Here is a 20,914-nt window from a genome sequence, read left to right as displayed (position 1 = left end):
TACTAAAATGCAATTTTGTCCTTTATTTAGCTCCAAATTAGAGAATGTCTCTTAAAAAAAGATTACATTCACTCCCTGTAATAGTTTTTGCTACACTCTTCATCCTTCACATCAACTCCATACAATTTCTCAGTAAACTCTAGCCATGTGCTTGACAAACACATGAAATGGTATTTCAGTCTTTTTACCAAATAGCACTAAAAAAATAAAAAGTTTTAAAAACATATCCAACTCATCTTGCTCTCTCTCTCTCTCTCGTCGATCAGAAACCATCTTCGACTGTCAAATTTCCATCACTGATACCCTTCTTCATCTCTCTCTCAACTGCAACACCCACCCAACCCAAGCCCATAACTCAACATCCATATACGGATGGATGCCCTTCTTCCCACAAGAAGCCCGCCGGTGACATTTTAGTCCCTCTTGTTTAGTGCCAAAGCTGACGGCAGAATTAAGTTTTGGGCCTTTTGCTGTTCACTATATCCCCAAAGGAGTCAACCAACTGTTCTCCTAAGCTTTGAAGGTCATCCCCGAGTGTTCGGATGAAAGCATTGATCACTCTTCGTTCATGCTCGGTTGAACTCAGACTAAACCACGTGAACAGTTTCTGTCTAAATTCTTTTGTGATGTGCCCTTCACGCTCAAGCTTTCGGAACAGCACAAAATATTCATACTTCTGCTCCAGGTTATCAGAATCATGGGCCTCTGTATTAGCTGGCCTCTTTCTTGTCATCCCGGCCTGGGGGTTAACAGCTGCCACTTCCACATTGGGCCCATGTTGGGCCGATTTTTCTGCGTCATCCCTAGGGATATCATTTGGAGCAGCTTCGTCATCTGTATCAAGAACTATGACGATATTCCTGTCCAGCCCATTTGACGTAGATGGTGACCCGTCAGCTTTCGAAGTGTCGGGCCTGACCATATGACCAAGCCCACTCAATTCTGGACCTGACATATCATCCAAGCCTCCTTGTTCTTCAACCCAAGTTAGCTGTGGCAGTTTGCCAGAGTCTCGGACTTTAAGCATGGAGTCTGGTTCAGCATCATTGGCACCAGATGTTCCTTCCTTTTGAAGAACGGAGCCTTCTGCAAAGAGAAAAATAAAACACGCATAGGAATTGAAGGGTCAATTCGGGTCTTTAACAGAAAAAACTAGCTAGAAGAAGCACAAAACCACCTAAATAAAACGCGCATAGGAATAGTACGGTTTTTGTAATCTTAATTGATGTACTAATGATTTTAAAAAAGTACAATTTGGACATAAAACGCATACCCAATTCAACCCAACCCGACCCATTTTTTAAGCGAAAGAAGCCAGGTTGGAGGAGATACCTTTACCACCCAGGGGACTAGAACGTGTGGCAGAAAATTCGTCTGCCTTTTGGAGTGCAGCATTACACAATGCTTGCACTTCTCCTGCGACAGAGAGTTTGCTTACAATAAATGGTGCCACCTTGCCATGGACCCCATCCAGTGGGCCCACTTCCGCCTCTAATTTATTTTTTGCTTCTATAACAAATTGATGTAGGTTTTTAAACCTGGATGTGCCATTTAGAAGCCTAAAACACAAATATATCCTATGGCATAGGATATCGACACTGCGGGACTCCTTTGCAATGGTCAGTTGCCTCTTCCAATACCTAGAATGATAACATGTCAACCAAAAAGAGTAAACTAAACTCAAAAGGAGAAAAACATATTGCAATGAATTTTTGTATAAAAACATTTTCGAACCAAACTCAAGAAGGACTCACCCAAGTATCCCTGAGCGTCTACCACATGACGCGCAACAGTAACCCCCATCGAGCCGCATCCCTTGGCCATGATCAACTACACCGACCCTTCCTCGTCGGAAGGCACACTCAACGTGGCAAGATGACCCACATGAGTCTGATGGAGAATCAGATGCGCATTCCAACCAAAGACTAGGATCTTTGTTGTTATCAAATAAATGGCAAATGTAGCATGAACACCTCTTACAGAAGGGATAAAAAACGCAACGCACAGCCCCACACGCGGAGTTACTGCAAATCAATGTACCTGAGAATCTAGAATCTGTGTTTTGTGGGATTCGCTTAGGGTTTGCCCCTTTTCTCTTGTTCCTTCTTGATGGCTGGCCTTTAGGACCCACGGGTACCTTCTTTGAATCCTGATTCTTCGCAATTTTCTTATCCATCTGTGTTGATTGCTTTATCAAAAAAAATACACAAGAGTTGAGATAAATAAATGATAAAATAATTAATTAAATTGACCCTACCTATGAATGATAAGATGGAACTAACTCTGTATAAAAATTAAGCATGAAATGATGAAAGTCTAAACATAGGGGTGTGAATTTCTGACACGACACGAACCTAACACGAAATTTACGGGTTTGGGTTTAGTCTAAACAGGTTGGGGTCAATTTCAGGTTGAACCCGCAAACCCATTTAGCAAAACAGGCTGGGTTCGTGTCGACCCGACCGAGTTGGTGGGTTGACCCATTTATATTATATATTATTTTTTAACAATATGTTTTATGTTATATCTTAGATTGAGTGTGCATTTTATGCCATAACTAAAGAGAAATTGACATAAGATTTTTTAAATTAAATGTAATTGTATTATATACATTTGTGTTTTTTAGTAATATTTTAATTTTAATACAACAATAAAAAATTAAAAATTCGAGTTGATCGGACCGTGTTCGGGACAACCCACGAATATTCAGGTTGTGTTCGGGTTCATGTGTGACACGATTTTTGGGTTGGGTTCGGGTTGAACCCGCCACCCGCAAACACAACCCGTTTAGCATCTCTAGGTAAACACCAGTAGATCTAAATTAAATTAAACAACGAAAACGGGAATATAAATCTCGACTCGAATGCAATTGAAGACAGAATTCCATCCCTGTGCTTATCAGATATCAGAATCTAGAGCCTAGAGAGTATAACAGACGATACGACAATCCAAAAACAGCAAGAAATATTCTTATTCGTACAGATCCACAATTTAATTCAGCAATATATGAAGTTAAGAACTTTGTAAAAATCACATTGTCAAAATATATATATATCGCATACAAAGATGCAAGAAAGCGGATCACAAATCGTGTGTGAAAAGATTACAGAAGTGAATATACTTACAGAGTTTCAAAAAAAACGAATTATGAGCAGACTGCAGACCAATGAAATCAAGCTAGTGAAGAACAGCGTATCGATGAAGACGTCGGTCGGCGCTCTTGCTTTCTAGGGTTTTGTATTCTATACCTTTAAGGCCTCAACACCAACCATTATATAGAAATTGTGAAAGTAAATACGCGGATATCAGGCATAGGATACGGCCCCTTTTCAACAAACTTGTCTTGAACTTTTCCTCATAAATCATAAATGAAGAAAATTAAAGACCAAATTTATTGTTTATAACAACAATAATCTTATACAAAAACTACACCTACCTCGCGCCTAAGGTGCGCCTAGGCGCGAGGCGCCATCAGCCTACACGAGGCACGAGTTTTACAAGAAGCGCACATGAGGTGCGTTTCTTTTGGCAAAAAGTTGACTCTGAGGAGCGTGCCTCATGTATTTCCATCATTTTTGTGCAATAGATTGTGATACAACGTGCTTTTTAGGTTGTACATTTCGCGCCTCGGTTTTAGACCCCATCGCTTTTGTGCCTTTCTCGTTTTTTAAAACCAAGACACCTACAGATTTATTCAAAAAAAAAATTAGTTCATGACAAAATGAACCTTAACTATTGCTTACCTGGTTTTGAAAAATGAGAGGAGCACCGGGGCGATTGAGTCCCTAGCCGAGGCGCTAAAGCGCACCGCTTCATATATTCGCACAAGGTATTTATATAAATTTCCTTGCATTTCGCATACGCTTCTATGGCACGTACCCAAAACACTGATATCAATAAGCTCTATAGTCTATATATGATACTTTTATATACGTAACCTATATGCATAGTTGTTAATGGCGAATAGCGACAAATAGCAATAAGGTACCTATATGTTACATAGCGAATAGCGATAAATAGCGGGCGGCTATTTTATAAATAGTGATACACTAGAAAAAAAAATTAATTTTATATGTATATTATATCAAAATACACTGGTATATATATGCTACTTTACATGTATATTTAACAAAAACCTAAAACCCAGCTATTTTATAGCTATACAATTGCTATTTATATTTAAAAAAGAGTTAAATGCCATTTTATTCCCTGTGGTTTGGGCCATTTTGCCAGTTTAGTCCAAAGGTTTGAAACGTTGCCATTTTAGTCCAAATAGTTTTAAACGTTGCCATTTTAGTCCACTGGGTTAATTCCATCCCTTTATTTTGTTGACTAGAAGGGCGCATTTCGGTCATTTTATATGTAATTCTGTTAATTAGAAGGGCAATTCGACCATATAAAATGATCGAACTACCCTTCTAGCTAACATAAAAAATGGACAGAGTTAACCCAGTGGACTAAAATGGCAACACTTGAAACTATTTGGACTAAAATGGCAACGTTTCAAACCTTTGGACTAAACTGGCAAAATGGCCCAAACCACAGGGACTAAAATAGCATTTAACTCTTTAAAAAAAGTGTCGTTATTCTCGCTATCCAGAGTGTGCCCCGCGCCTAGGGCACACTTTTTAAAACCAAGCTTGTGGGCGGCAATGGTTTCCTGGGGTTTCAATCGCATGAGTCAACTATTGACAATCTACACATACAGTGATACAGAAAAAAAAAAAAAAAAAAACTTCGAGTTATTGACAATCTACACATTTGATGAGTCGGAAAAATTAACAAATATATCTTAGTTTTACCAACAAGTCTTTAAGAAGTATAATAAATACTTAACTTGATAATATAGTTTGGTATGCTATATTGTTATCCAAGAACTTTATCTCCCCTTCCAATCTTGTTGTGCAATTAACTGCGCATTAGTAAGAAGTCTAAATCCGTGAAGAAAATGTTCAGCAGCACTACATTATTAGGTCGCAATGAACTGAACAGTAATACATATCAAGTTCTCACCTTTTGCAACAAGTATATCATCCATTTCCATTGTACTCAAAGAGACATTCCCTGTAATGAAGTAGCATAAGAATAATCAGCACTACATTAGCCTGAATTCTAATCGTACAGTGTTCGATATGAGAACCGAAAAATAATCAAACAATGACAATTAATGTATACCGAAAATATACTAATTTGAAATCTTTTACCTAATGCTATCTATAGAAGAGCAACAAGAACTAGTTTGATGATGGGAAAACATTAACTACCACGAATTTTCATTGGAAGCAAGTGACAAGAACTTATATCTTGAATCTTTAACAAACCAGTAGTAAGTGGCAATGAACTGAACATTAGCGTTTGTCAAGTTCTCACCTTTAGCAACGAGTTTATCATCCATGTCCATTATACTCAACTCAAGAGACATTCCCTGTAATGAAGTATCATATAAAGTTAAGCACCACATTACTCTAACCCCTAATCATATAGTCTTCAATGTCAAAGAGAATATCATAATATAAACTTATCAAAGGAAGGAACTATAACAATGACAACTCGTTGACGCTTAACTAACGTATAGCAGCGCAAATATACCGATTTGAAAATTTATAGCAACTTGTATGTCTCCAAGAACTAGTTGTCATAATGGGAAAACATTAATTGTTGTTACAAAATTCTGCAAATTATCATTCTAAGCAAGTGACAATAACTTATATCTTTAACCACAACATCCACTAAATACCGTCTTCTGTTTCCTAATCCTATATAAAGTGAACCAACTGAATATTAAAACAACGGATGTGAACACATAAAACCCGTGAAAACAAGATACAGCAAAAACTCCATAAGTATGTAAAGGATCAAGAAAAGATACCTGCAAAGAATGTGGGAGAAAATTAGGGTTTTTATTCATGGAAAGAGGGGGGGTTTTGGTAGCTAAAGATTGGATTTTTAATCTGTCAGGTGGTTGTTGATGATGGTGTAATTTGGGTTTTTTGTTGAAGATTTTGGGTGGGTGGAGATACATTGGTGGGCGCGTGGAGAATGTGAAGCAGTTGAATGTTAGCCGGAGAAGTGAGAGCAACGAGTATTTGACTCATTAGAATTGCTAACTGTACGTGGTTAGTTTGTTCGGATTGTTGAATGTGTAATAGTGTTACGGATGTTAGACCACCAGTAGTCGCCGTTCAGGGCCGGCTTTGGGCCTGTGCGAGAAGTGCCACCGCGCAGGGCCCAAAGCATCTACGGCCCAATATTGTTTAAAAAATATGTATGTTTTTAATATATATAAATTTGATGTAGAAAGTTAATACACAAGTTCTCCCTTTGGCTTAATGGATGCAAGAGTTATGTGATTAACTGAACATTACGAGTTCGGTTCCCACTGTTATGTCTTTTGTGTTCTAAATTTTGTTTTGTCTTCTAGGCTTGTTTCATTAATTGGGGAAACTCATACCAACAATTTGCAAGCTTATTTTTTACTTTTAGTTAGCTTATCTTTTAGTTTTAATTTTGAATTTTCACTTTTAAATTTAGGCTTTCATAAAGTTGTAAGTTCTTTGATTTTTTTTCTTCTATTTAACAATTTACAAAACAAACTTTACATGTTTACTTGTTTAAATTTGTAGGTTTTTTATTTCTCGTTTCTCATTTAACCATTTACAATATAAATTTAGAAGAACTCAGTATCTGGTTCTATTTATTTTATTTGTATGACAAGGTTCGTGTTGCCAAACTAATTTGGATATGTTTACACATATATTACAATTCTTCTTGCTAAAGAAGATTCAAGTGTTGAAACTAATGTTAGGTGTATCAATTTATTTGTAAGATAAAACTAGGATTTCTTGTTTTTAATCAATGTTAATTTATTGAAATATAAGGAAGAATCAGTATGGATTATAAATACTTGATCGAGAGCTTTACTTCCAAAAACTCTAGAAGTGTCTCACGATTTGTTTAAGTAAGTTTGATCATTTTGCTACACTATTTTTGTTTCGTTTATGTTATCACAATTAGCGTCGTAATGTGGGTTTTTGATATATGATTGATGAGTTTAAATTATAGGGAGGGGGCCCAATCTTTTTTGTCTCGCACAAGGCCCAAAAGTTTTATATCATTCTCCGGGACGGCCCTGTCGCCGTTATCCGGCGTTTTCTTCCACTAAACACACCCGAAAACGTCAAATCCTCCACCCCTGCCGGCGTGTTTCGGCGTTTTTTTGCAAAAAAATGAGTTGAGGTGTTTTATATTTCACGCCGGAGAAGAAATGGGTTGACAAATGAGAGTTATCTCCTTTTCCTTTGGCCAATCAATTTTTTTTCATGTTTTTTTAATTTATTTAATTCTTTGTATATAGAGTGGGATCTTGCGGAAAGTGTGTTTTTCCTAGAAAGTGTAGGAAGCGATCTGGGCCATCAGAAGAGTGTGTTTAATGGTTGAGATCATTTTGGTGGCATTTTGGTAATATACGTGTCTTTAAAATATGTTAATTTAATTGATTAGGGTAAATGTATCATTTAAGTTGTTTTAAATAAGGAAATAAATACCAATCATAAAACCACCTCCAAAAATGTCGTAATTTTCTCTCTCTCTCTCTCTCTCTCTCTCTCTAACCCCTCACATTTGAAAACACCAAATCATACAAAAAATAACGATAAATCGGATCTAGATGTGTTCATGGTAGTGTGTTTTAGCGATAAAACACAATGCGACGAACTAGTGACTGACTGCTAAAACACAACATCAAGAATGCCAACTGATAAAACACAATGTGAACCAGTAATTGATAAAACACAACATCAAGAATGTCAAAATCATATCAACCAGTAACTGATAAAATACATTGTGATGAAACCAGTAGTAACTGATAAAACACAACATCAAGAATGCCAAAATCACATCAACCAGTAACTGATAAAACACATTGTGGTGAAACAGTAGATAAAATACAAAAGAACATGACATTCATGAATCATAATTGGTATAACACATTGTGATGAAACCGGTAATTGATAAAACACAACATTAAGAATGCCAAAAATCATATCAACCAGTAACCGATAATATACATTGTGATGAAACAGTAACTGAAACCAGTAACTGATAAAACACAACATCAAGAATGCCAAAATCACATCAACCAGTAAATGATAGAACACATTGTGATGAAACAGTACTGAAACCGGTAACTGATAAAACACATTGCGATGAAACCAATAACTAATAAAACACAACGTGAATCAGTAACTGATTAAACACAACATCAGGAATGCCAAAAATCATATCAACCAGTAACTGATAAAACACATTGTGATGAACCCAGTAACTGATAAAACACGACGTGAAGAAACTGTTAATGATTTGAACTTCGTAATTTAAAGTAACTGCCATTTTGAAATCGTAATTATTTGAAATTCTCAAAGAGATATACATTTCCATAAATATCTGGATATACGTTTCCATAAATATCAGGATAGTTAGTTTAGGATATATAATATTCTAAAATTAAATTAATAATCAAATTACCATCATGCCCTTTTGAATAAAAAAACTAAAAGCCACATGTCACCTCCCTATTGCTTCCTATACTTTCTAGAAACTTAGGCTCTCTAGCCAACTCCCACTCATGTGTATATATAGGGTTGGGATTTGGAGAAAACGGTAGAAAGTGTGAGAACGGTGAGAACGCTTATGGATCGTCCGATTAAAACAATCTATGGACTAGATTGGCGCGGTGGCGTTTTCGTAAATGACATCAATTTTATTACGTGGACGCACCTCATTAAGGGTAAAAGCGTCTTTACACCTCTATACCAAAACGCCATACTGACGAATAAAACGCCATTACGGACCAAATCACATCGCTATATAAACAAAAAACATCCAAGACATAAAAACACATCCCCCGGAACCTGAAGCGCCATATTTTCTACTATATACCATTCAACTTACAAACGCCAAAACCCCCAAAACATCAAACACAACTACTCAAAAACGTCATATTTTCTACTATATACCATTCATCTTAGAAAACGCCAAAACACTCAAACATCGAAAGATTCCAAAAGATCGACGGTTCTTTCAGATACACTATTTCCTCAGTAAAACGCCAAAAATGCCAAATATCGTTTCTTGTATATTCAAAATATCGTTCTACGCCAAAGTTTCGGATAATGCATTCTTCCCTGAGGTGCTGTGACTCAAATAACATTTTGCTGCATGAGATCGACAAATCAAAAACAAAAAAGATGTTGGGGTAAGACTTATGTCATTTTCCGTGTTTTGTTCTTGATGAATATTTTAATTGTATGAAAAGACGAATGACACTAATGAGTTGTTTGAAGATACATATTCAAAAAAAAAACTCATGTCATTTTGTCTTTCCAAACGGCCACAAAAACACAAGTATGGCTAAGCCAAACCACCAGCGAACATGATTCAAAGAAGAAATAGATTGATGACAGTGAAGATTTGGAAGATGAATTGTTTTTATTTTTATTTTTTTAATTTTCTTTTTCTGTTGTTTGCTATGTATTTTTCAACTTAGAAAAAAAAATACATTATCTTAATTAAACGCCAAACAGTCATAATGCATATGAAAAACGCCATAAATGGAGTAAAAACGCCAAAAACTCCCAAACTATAATGAAAGTAATTTACAGAAGTATTAATTAATAAAAGCTAAAAATGAAAAAAAAAGTCAAAAACTACTTAAACCCATATAAAACGCCAAACCTGGGAGATGGAAAGTCTATGACCCTAAAAACTCATAAAAAGCTGAACAAAAAAAACAGTAAAAATACACAGTAAACTGAAAAGACGGCTACTTTATTAATATCATTTATTATAAATAAAATCCTGCCTAAACTACGCAGGAGATACATTGGTGATGTGAAGCAGTTGAATGTTAGCCGGAGAAGTGAGAGCAACGAGTATTTGACTCATTAGAATTGCGAACTGTACGTGGTTAGTTTGTTCGGATTGTTGAATGTGTAACAGTGTTACGGATGATAATTTGTTAGGCATGGTTAATCCTGGTCTCATACTAGGTCGTCGGTCGGTTGTAAAATCTTGTCTTATATCTTACCCATTATTTGTCGGGTATTTACTCATCAAGAACATATACAAGGGTATCGGATATATCCGTTAGTGTTTAAAAAAAACCCATTGGGATTTTCACATGGGCGGAGCTTAATCTAGGCCATGGGTGCCCCGCCATGTTTTTCGATTCATAATGTAAATTTTACCTAAAAACTTACTATTGAGTTCTCCCACCTCCTCCTAGTTAATAAGTCAAGCTCAGCCACTAGATTTTCATATATATATATATATATATATATATATATATATATATATATATATATATGGGAAGGATAAATTGAAAACCACTTGAGTTGAGAAAACCTTGAAAACTGCATCATAACACTTGATTGTGTTTGATCTACGGCTATGAGCATTAGAACAATGATAAATTGATTAGTTGTACTTTAAATCTGAATAAAGTTACTACAAGGGTAGTTTGGGAAAGTGGGTACAAAGTAGTCTCTTGGGAATACATGTAAAGAGTACACACGGTCCAACTACATCAATCAAAACCCTTAAAAGATGTGTACTTTCCAATATTAATCATTACACGTCTTTTTTGCTCCAGATATGATATACCAACTACACTTATCCCCATATCAAAATTCAAAAGCTTTCATATACCAAGTTTTGAGAAAATTATAAAACAAAAAGTCTCTCTATTGTTCATCTTCCTAAAAATCATATTGCATCACAACACAATCAAGGTAGCATCTTTGAGGAAGAAGAAACAACAACCCAAAGGGTTACAAGCAACGATTCAAGGAAAAAAAGGTATGGCTTCGTTATGATGTTTTCCTACTAAAACCACGTCTTCGTTACAAAACAACAATTCTGCATTTTCGTTGATCACTACTCATTTTTTTGGGGTTAGGAGTTTCACAAAATAATATGATTGTTTTTAAAATACTAACATCTGTTAGGTAAAAAATATAAGTTATATACATGTAAATATAATGTTTTTGTTATGAGTATGTCAATATAGGGATTGAGATAAGCAAGAGAACAGGAAAATGAGCACAAGTATTTTATAAATCAAAAAGATGCATTATCCTTTAAAAAATCTCTATGTAAAAAGTATAGTAATCTATATATAATAAAAAGGAAAGTGAATGAACAGTAGTTTATCTAGGGTATATTAGAATATAAGGTATGGGGTGAGGGTTGTGACGTGGGTTGGGTATAAACGTCCAAGTCACCATCCCGAGTGGGGGGTTTTGGCGTGGCCCCTTGGCCGGAGTTTTAGCACAGGCGTTAGGCGGGGCTATCAAGATGACATGGCGGGATCGTTGGGCTAGCCGTTGGCCGACGACTATGTGTTTAAGAAAAAATATTTTTCCACTATAAATACTCACACTTCTATTATTTTTTTACCACAACTACTCCACCTCTTCTATAATCATCTCTATCTTATTTTTTTAAAAAAAATTATCATCCAACCACAATACGAAAAATGAATCCTCATAATCGTGGTTTTGACCCGAACAATCCGTGGGCATTCCAAGAAACACCTAGCCCAGCATCCAATCGTCCAATTGCTCCCTTTTTAATACACTCCGCGATACCGGATATGGTTGGTTACACATCGTTTATCTCGAATCGTTTGAAGAATGATGTCGGTCGAAAACACCAATGCCTTTCGCGCAACGCGCGTCATTGAAAACACTAGTTCATTTAATGCATAAGTAGGTAAAAAAGAGGAACTCCTTCAAAAAAGATGGATCTCTATGTAAAAAGTATAGTAATGCATTTAATGCATAAGTGGGTAAAAAAGAGGAACTCCTTCAAAAAAGATGGATACAAATTCGATTAAATTATTAAGTATGTAACCTTTATATATATATATAGGGAGCCGCTAGAATGAAAACCACCTCGAGTTGTAAGAACCGCGAGAACTACACCCCACGGAGCGCCGTTCGCCATGATTTTTTTTTTACAAGTAGATGTGTATATTATAAACACAGCCGTAAAAAATCATGGCGAACGGCGCTCCGTGGGGTGTAGTTTTTTACACCACAAGTTTGGTGAAAAAAAATTAAAAAAACACCAAACTTGTGGTGTAAAAAACTACACCCCACGGAGCGCCGTTCGCCATGATTTTTTACGGCTGTGTTTATAATACACACATCTACTTGTAAAAAAAATCATGGCGAACGGCGCTCCGTGGGGTGTAGTTCTCGCGGTTCTTACAACTCGGGGTGGTTTTCATTCTAGCAGCCCCCTATATATATATATATATATATATATATATATATATATATATATATATATATATATATATATATATATATATATATATATATGGAGTCGCTAAAATGAAAACCACCTCTAGTTGTAAGAACCATGAGAACCAGTCTCAACCAATCAGATTTTGCCAACAATAAGGGTATATTGGTCATTTACCCCATATGTCAAATATATCCCCTCTCTCCACATTTATTATAACATGTCAGATTCCCTTTTTTATTTCTTTCATTTTATCTCTCCCCATCCCCATTTTAAACCCATCTTCTCCACTGAGATGACAATTATAATATGATTTCCTCTATTGATATGTTTCGAAAATATAAAAGGGATTTCTCACTGATGTTGGTGGCAATTATAAAAGGTTTCCTCCATTGATATGTTTCGAAAATAAAAAGGGATTTGCCACGTCTTCCGATCTCCGACGCCTCCATCGCCACCGCCTCCGCCACTGATACATCGTCTCCATTCCAGATCTGTTAGTGGATCTGTCCGGTTAGCATATCTCTACTCGTCTCCATTCCAGATCTGTTAGTGGATCTGTTAGTTTTTCTTTAAATCTTCCTTTTCTTTTTGTTTTTCCGATGATTAATGGGGTCGAAGACGATGATGTTAATGAAGATGGCAACCGGCGCCGGAGTTACCAGTGACAGCCGTGGTGGTTGTCTTGTTCACGGCGGTGCGTGGTGGCGCGTGGTTTGAGTTTGAGCAGTGACAGCCGTGGTGGTTGTCTTGTTCACGGCGACGGTAACAGGCAGTGGAAGGTGGTTCAAGCTTCAGTTTGGTACATGTTCAGGCTCGGGATTATGTTTGGCTCAACCGGATCAAGTTCTGTCGACTATGTGGCTTTGATTGTTTGATTTTTTGGTTGGGTTTCTTTGATTTTTTTGCCTGTGTTCTTGTTTTTCTGGAAATTTTGATTAGTGGACTTTTGTGGGTTTGATATGTTGGATGTGGGCGGCGATGATGAAAAAAAAACGCCGATTTTCATGACGATGGCGCGGCAAGGACGGCGGAGGGTAGGTTTTTTAAACCTGCAACCCATCTTTTGCAGCCTTTTTTGATTTATCTGTTAATCTGAGCCAAACCCCGTTTTTTTTTTCGAGATAGACTTTTGTTTTGATGTAGTTGGTTTTTAATTCCCCCCCCCCCCCAGTCGATGATGATAACGATATATCTGAGACATCTCCCTAGTTTGCGATTTCTGGGTGCGTTCGTTTTTGCGTAAAAAAAATTTTGTAAAAAAAAAATTAAACCGTAAACTTTTTAACGTAAACCGTAAACTTTTTTAACCTAAAACATAAAAACGTGAAGCGTAAAACATAAAAAGTTTTACGTAAAATGTAAAACGTAAAAAGTTTAACGTAAACTTTTAAACGTAAAATGTAAACTTTTTAACGTAAAAACGTTAAACGTAAAATGTAAAAAGTTTTACGTAAAACGTTAAAAAGTTTACGCAACACGTAAAAAAGGTTTACCTAAAACGTAAAAACGCAAAAAGTTTACATAAAACGTAAAAACTGTTACGTAAAAAAACGAGTAAAACACGGCGTTAAAAACGTAAATTACGTTAACGTAAAAACGGCGCGTTGAAAAAATGGCGTTAATAAACGGCGCGTAAAAAACGGCGTTAAAAAATTGCCGCGTAAAAATCGGCGTTAAAAAACGGCGCATAAAAAATGGGGTTAAAAAATTGGCACGTAAAAAACGGCGTTAAAAAATTGGCGCGTAAAAAACGGAGTTAAAAAGTTTGCGCGTAAAAAACGGGGCGTTGAAAAAACGGCGTTAAAAAACGGCGCGTAAAACAACGGCATTAAAAAAATGGCGCGTAAAAAATAACGACGCTTGAAAAACCCCGGCGTAAAAACGGCGCGTCAAAAAAACGTAAAACTTAAAAAGTTTAACGTAAAACTTGAATTGTAAAAAGTATAAAAAAACCTTATAAAGTTGTAATCAAATGTTTAAGCGTCGTTAAAAAAACGGGCAACAAAAAATGGGCGTTAAAAACGGCGCGTGGTAAAAAACAGCGTATGGAAAAAAACGGCGTTTAAAAAAACGGCGTTTAAAAAAACGGCGTTTAAAAAACGGGCAAAAAAACGGTGCGTTAAAAAAACGGCGGTAAAAAACGGCGCGTAAAAAAACGGCGCGTAAAAAAACGGCGTTAAAAAACGGCACGTTAAAAAACGGCGCGGTAAGAACCGGCGTTAAAACGGCGTGTCAAAAAAACGACACGTAAAAAAGCCGGATGTAAAACGTAAAAATTTTAACGTAAAACGTAAAAAGTTTAAATTTTTAACGTAAAACGTAAAAACTTTTACGTAAAACGTAAAAAGTTTAAATTTTTAACGCAAAACGTAAAAAGTGTACAAAAAAGGGCGCGTTATAAAAAGTGAAAAAACGGTGCGTTTAAAACGGCGTGTAAAAAAACGGCGCGCTAAAAAAACGTGGAGAAACGGCGCGTTTCAAAAAAACGACGCTTGAAAAAACGGCGCGTTAAAAAACTTCGGAAAAACGGCGCGTTAAAAACTTCAAAAAAACGGTGCATTAAAAAACTTCGAAAAAACGGCGCGTTAAAACGGCGTGTAAAAAGCGTGTAAAAAATTTGGCGCGTTAAAAACGTGGAAAAAACGGCGCGTTTAAAAAAACGACGCTTGAAAAAAAGGTGCGTAAAAACGCGTAAAAAACGCCGCGTTAAAAAACTTCGGAAAAACGGCGCGTAAAAAACGTGTAAAAAACGGTGCGTTAAGAAAACGCCGATTGTGAAAAACGACGCCTTAAAAAAACGGCGCGTAAAAACGGCGGGTAAAAAACGGCGCGTTAAAAAAACGCCGATTGAGAAAAACGACGCCTTAAAAAAACGGCGCGTTAAAAAAAACCGATTGAGAAAAACGACGCCTTAAAAAAACGGCGCGTAAAAACGGCGCGTGAAAAACGGCGCGTCAAAAACGTCGCGTAAAAAACGGCGCGTAAAAAACGGCGTTAAAAAACGGAGCGTTAAAAAATGGCGTTAAAACGGCGCGTAAAAAAAAGGCGCGTTAAAAAACGGCGTTAAAAACGGCGCGTCAAAAAAACGTAAAAAGTTTAACACAAAACTTAAATTGTAAAAAGTATAAAAATCTTTTAAAAAAAATCTGAATTTAAAAATATTTTTAATAAATAAATTATGTTTAAAAAATAAAAGTAATAAAAAGTAATTAATGAATAGGACAAAAAAAGTAATTTAAAATTAATATATATAAAAAGACAAAATAGAGTCATTTTACTTAAATACCCTTTTGGATTATAATATTAAAGACATAATAAGACAAAAAACTTTTAATATTAATATTAACTACTTTTAATCACATCCATCCATCTAGTTGATCTAAGGGCCATAAAGTGGTTTTTATGGTTTTTACAACTAGAGTTGGTTTTCATTTTAGCGATCCCCTATATATATATATATATATATATATAGGCTAATTATAAGGAGAAAACCCACTCCAGTTGACTAAACCCTGAAAACTCTCACATGTGGATCAGATTTAGCCACGTTGCTTGTTAGTTGTGAGGAGACAAGGGCAATTTTGACATTTTCTTTCTTTTACCTTTTGAGAATTGGGTGACCCTTTTCATTTGTAAGTCTGCACACACAGACCTTTCAACATTGCTTTTCTTGTCATGCTTTCCATTAATTACTTGTGTACTTGTAAAGCTTCTCTCACATGCTCCTAACACCTTTCAACAAATGTTCTCACATCTCATTTATTTCGAACCAGAGCTTGCAGTGAAAGAAAGAAACCATACTCACCCCCCATACTCACCATTGAAGGGTATTTGCATTTATCATGGCTGATTCGAACATCCAACCCCCTCGGACCGTTGCCGGTGGTACGGAGACATTCATTGATCATCCTGGTTCACCCTTAAATGTTGTTCCACATAATCTTTCACCTGTTTTTGCATTTAATGAAGATGAAGATGCATCGTTTGAGGTTAGGGTTGTTGAAGAACCTGAACCTATTTCTTCAGCGTTTCCAGGTGAGTTTTTTTCTGTTGTATTAAATGTTCAGCTTTAAATGCATACGAGTACTTTTGCAAATTAAGGATTTCTTTGTTTAGTTTTTCATTGGATTGTTCTTGATTCATTTTCTTTGTTTTTTATTTTTATGCGTAGCATCAGTTCTAAATCAAAATTCCACAAATGATGATGAAGATGGTGTTCAGAATTGTACTTTTACACAGTTGCTATCAACAGGTGATTTTTGTTTTATGTGAAACCATGATTTTTTTTCTATAGTGTTATTGTATTATTATTTATTTTATTTCTTTTTTTGGTAGAGGAGGAAATGTGTGGTTAGACTTATATATTTATTTTTGATGAAACAAGCTTTTATATTTTGCAGAAGGTAAAAAATGTGTGGCTACACTTGTATTAACTTTTTATGAAACAAGATTATATATTTTGTAGGAGGTAAAAACATGTGTGGTTGCACTTGTATTAAGTTTTTATGAAACAAGCTTATATATTTTGTAGGAGGTAAAAACATGCGTGGTTGGACTTGTATGAAGTTTTTATATTTTTATTGGAAGGGGAAAAACAGGTTGGGGAAAACATTCGAGTTTAAATTTTTTGGGCTACATAAAAAATTCCACCAGCATCTACAATTTTTGGTGACATAAAAAAATGTACTACCATGTTTTTTTTTTTTTTTTTGCATTTTTAGTGAAACGTGTTAAACTTGTTTTTTGAGAATACAATGTTACATGTAAAAAAGTTTTCAACCTATAGGTGTTAGATTTTTATTAAACAATACAATGTTTTCTAAGACTCGTGACCTTTTTCGTAGGTACTCATGCGAACGAGGAGTTTTATGTTCACCACACACCCAATGGCACTAGAATGTGGTGTCCTAATGTTCCTATTGTTTTAAAGCCTGTTGTTGGTTCTGTATATGAAACGTGGAACAACGTGTTCAGTATGTACAAGGACTATGCTGTTTATTCTGGGTTTTCTATTCGTAAGGGGCAAACCAAGAGATGGAAGGGTTTTGTCACTCACCAGTACATAAGGTGTACTAAATATTCAAAACCACAAATTAGGCGTAAAACTGATACCTTGGAGGAGTCAACCTTGACTATTAGGCAAAGTAATTTCACAGTGACAGATTGCAAGGCTAGTATACTTGTTAAGTTTACTGAGGGCAGCTCTATGTGCACAGTGGTAGGGTTCCATGAGCACCACAATCATCCCTTTGTTGAGCGTTTTAATCGTGATCTAAGTAGGATTTCAAGGAAACTACCCTTTACATCCAAACAGTTTATCCATAACATGAGTTTGAACAGAATTGGTCCAATTGTTTCTCACAGAGTTTTAGTGTCCCTAATGGGTGGACATCACAACGTACGTGGGACGCCAACTGACTTTAAGAACTGGAGCCAGTCGGTTAGGCTTTATATTGGTGGCCGTGATGCGCAACTTGTTATAGATCGTTTGAAAGAAAGATCGGAGAGCTTACCAGACTTTTACTATGAGTTTGTGGTTGAGAAAGGGCAATTGAGGTCGATTTTTTGGGCAGATGAAATTTCCAAGATAAACTACGAGGTGTTTGGTGATGTGTTAGCTTTTGATGCGACTTATCACACTAACAAGTAAGGTTTTGCAAACTGGCACTTTTTCCCCCTTTAACATATTATTACCTTTTGTTTTTTTTCTTTGTCATGCAGGTACAACATGATTTTTGTTCCTTTCACTGGTGTTGACAATCATAAATAATGTGTAACATTTGGTGCTGGCTTGTTATTCAATGAAACCATCGAGTCTTACAAGTGGTTACTTGAATCATTTCTGAAGGCACACAAGAAGCAACCAAAGTTAGTTCTGACGGACCAGGACCCTTCAATGAAAGCTGCCATTTCAGAGGTTTTCACAGACGCTCGGCACCGCCTTTGCATGTGGCATATTATGAAAAAACTTCCAACCAAGGTTTTATTAATTTATCAATCTTGTTTGAGAAGTTTTTATTTTGTTACTTCTTTTAACAGCTTGGGGTCCTATTATTTATAGATTCATGGAGACCTATTACAAAACTCTGAGTTAAGGGCATTGATGCATCGTTTGGTGTGGAGTATTCACATGAAACCATCTACATTTGAGACGCGTTGGCAACTTTTGATGGAGGAATATGGGTTACAAGATCACGACTGGTTGAATGATATGTACTCAATTAGGGACCAATGGGTACCTGCCTACTTCCGTGATATCCCAATGTGTTGTCTCATGAAGACCACATCAAGATGTGAAAGCTCTAACTCAAGCTTCAAGGTCAACTCTACTAGTGCTAACACACTAGTTCAGTTCATGCTATGTTATGAAACTAAGATAGACAATCAGTGTTACAGGCAACGTGTTGCAGAGTTTAAAACCTCATCTAGTGTATTCATGGATAGTACTGATTTAGCTATCGAGAAGCACGCTTTTGAGCTGTACACACATGCAATTTTCACAGAGGTAAGAAAAGAGATATACAAGGGGAAGTTGTTTTGTTACATTATAAACATGGAGGATTGTGATGATGTTCGTGTTTACTATGTGAATCAGTTGGACAAGCGAAGCAGTGCAACCAACACATTCACGGTAAATGTGTTGTATCCTTTTGATGACATCTTTTGTTTAAGCTTTCATTATGCTTTTTTTCACAAAAATTTAATAATGTGTTTTGGTGTTTTTGTAGGTTAAACTTGAGTTGAGAAATCAGTCGGTCTCTTGTTCATGCAACAACTTCATCCGTATTGGATATCTGTGTAGGCACATCTTTTGTGTTTACCGGGTAAACAATATTGAAAAAATCCCTGCCCAGTTTGTTGTTAAGCGTTGGACTAGGGACGTGCTTCCCAAAAGTATATTTTCTATTGAGCGTCGATATGGCGTTGACACCCGTCCACAAGCTGCTGCGAGAAATCAGATTCTTGAGATTGTAACCGAATGCGTAGACGCATTAAGAAGTGATGTTGGAGGACTTTCTACTTTTGCTGAGCAGATAAAGGAACTGAAATCGAAGTTACTAAATGGAGGACCAGTTGATGACGAAGCCAAGAATGATAACTATGCTGCTGTTGAAGAATTGCTTGGTGTTTCTTTAGATGGGGACGTAACTCTCAACAATCCAGACGGGATCAGGAACAAAGGATGTGGCAAACGTCGACGAGTGTCAAGAGCACCGCAGGATGGAACGAGCAACTCTGCTGTCAAACCTCCCAAAACACCAAGGCTTTACCGAACATGTATGAAGTACGTGACTGGGCATGATTCAAGAAATTGCAAGAAAAAGAAGAAGAATAAATCGGGTAACGAGGATGAGGACTCAAGCTCTGCGAGTCAGGAGTCCACTTGATTTGGTATTTATTTTGATGTGCGTGCTGTGCGTGTTTTGAAAACTTGTATGACGCCAGCTTTTTGGTCTCCATTTTAGTGGAGCGGAACTAAACTTTGATCATCCCTTTCGTATTTTTTGGGCTGCCTTTTTGTAGATGCACATGTTTGCATGTGTAGATTATCTGAAAATGGATGCACATGCATATGTTTGCATGTTAGGATGTATGTGGGTTTGGTATGTAGGACGGTTTTCGGTTTAATGACTATGGTTTAATTGATCAGTTTGCATTATGAAATGATATGCACAATGTTTGCGTGAAAACTAAACGTTGTTTGTTCATTTTTTTTGCCATTTTTTGTCGACATTTTTGCTTGAAGCTGAGAATTTTCTATGTTTATTTTTTTTTTGTTTTGTTTTCACCATGTTACATTTTTTTCCCTGAGTTTTTTGTAGATTTTTGCTGTGTTGAATCTAAGAATTTTCTATCTTATGGATTTTCTGATTTTGTTTTTATTCCAACTTATATATATAATTAGTCAGAAAATGACCCATTTCGTTACAAAAAATAGTAATCAAATAAAAAAATTTAAACACATATAGTATTTTGTAGTTTTTTTCGTTTTTGTGTTTTTTACTTTATAAAACACAAGCCGTTTTTTCTTAAAGAGCTAATACTTTTTGGATGAAGGCTGGATGAATATTACTTGTTTTTGTAACAAATTTTATATATTATACATAAAGTAACATCTTTTTATATGGTCAAGTTGTAGATACAAATTTTATATAAAATACATACAACAAGATTGGTTGCCCCAACAAGATGTATCTTTTTGTTACTTTCTCCTTTTTCTTTGGTGATGCATTTAATTTGTCATTTATTTTCATATCTAATCACCACCATCCACCCCCAAAAGTTTACTTTTTCATTATAAATAGTTTCAGCATACATAATATGTACATCCACAAACCATTGTTAACTACTAATCACACCCAAAGCATAACAATGCACAAGAGGCCATCCACGGGATACAAAGTCCCGGATGCCGAGGTTATCGATCTCAATCTTGGGAAAAATGAGTTCATTAATGTCGGGAAGAGACTTCGAAAGTATGCATCGACTCCAGTTAGTGTTGGCGATATGCATGCAACCCATTTAGTGCCTATGTCCACACACACGCTTAGGGAGATTTTTACCATTGATGGGCACCCCCGCGGAAAGAGGAGTAGCTTTTGTT

General features: G+C 36.1%; 3 protein-coding genes across 10 annotated transcripts; 2 read left to right on the top strand and 1 right to left on the bottom strand.

Annotated features, from left to right (window-relative positions):
* LOC110865602 (VIN3-like protein 1) lies at window positions 1–6,096 on the bottom strand. Of its 8 annotated transcripts, XM_022114917.2 has the most exons (10): window positions 5,870–6,096; window positions 5,371–5,425; window positions 5,014–5,064; window positions 4,838–4,912; window positions 3,437–3,682; window positions 3,321–3,348; window positions 3,126–3,242; window positions 1,755–2,188; window positions 1,333–1,640; window positions 1–1,086 (listed from the first exon to the last, which is right to left on the bottom strand). In XM_022114917.2, exons 8-10 carry the CDS (start codon window positions 2,174–2,176, stop codon window positions 452–454), a joined length of 1,365 nt encoding a protein of 454 aa, XP_021970609.1. In that variant the 5' UTR covers window positions 2,177–2,188; window positions 3,126–3,242; window positions 3,321–3,348; window positions 3,437–3,682; window positions 4,838–4,912; window positions 5,014–5,064; window positions 5,371–5,425; window positions 5,870–6,096; the 3' UTR covers window positions 1–451. The 8 variants fall into 8 exon arrangements, with proteins under 8 accessions (XP_021970609.1, XP_021970611.1, XP_035830714.1 ...); XM_022114919.2 differs by having other exon boundaries at window positions 1,755–1,932; window positions 2,041–2,188; window positions 3,126–3,682; XM_035974821.1 differs by having other exon boundaries at window positions 3,321–3,682.
* Window positions 6,097–16,090: 9,994 nt separating this feature from the next.
* On the top strand, window positions 16,091–18,079 carry LOC110944839 (protein FAR1-RELATED SEQUENCE 5-like). Its single transcript, XM_022186482.2, has 6 exons — window positions 16,091–16,344; window positions 16,481–16,561; window positions 16,645–16,659; window positions 16,710–16,712; window positions 17,154–17,955; window positions 18,031–18,079. The coding sequence occupies exons 1-6, from the start codon at window positions 16,152–16,154 to the stop codon at window positions 18,077–18,079; spliced, it is 1,143 nt and encodes a 380-aa protein (XP_022042174.1). The 5' UTR covers window positions 16,091–16,151.
* Window positions 17,168–19,799, top strand: LOC110864047 (protein FAR1-RELATED SEQUENCE 5-like). Its single transcript, XM_022113187.2, has 3 exons — window positions 17,168–18,289; window positions 18,371–18,940; window positions 19,038–19,799. The coding sequence occupies exons 1-3, from the start codon at window positions 18,206–18,208 to the stop codon at window positions 19,695–19,697; spliced, it is 1,314 nt and encodes a 437-aa protein (XP_021968879.1). The 5' UTR covers window positions 17,168–18,205; the 3' UTR covers window positions 19,698–19,799.
* The last annotated feature ends 1,115 nt before the right edge of the window (window positions 19,800–20,914 follow it).

This window comes from Helianthus annuus, chromosome 6, assembly GCF_002127325.2.
Source record: "Helianthus annuus cultivar XRQ/B chromosome 6, HanXRQr2.0-SUNRISE, whole genome shotgun sequence".
Classification (NCBI taxonomy): Eukaryota; Viridiplantae; Streptophyta; class Magnoliopsida; order Asterales; family Asteraceae; genus Helianthus; species Helianthus annuus.
The sequence above is the reverse complement of the archived record's forward strand: the minus strand, read 5'-3'. Positions and strand labels throughout refer to the sequence as shown.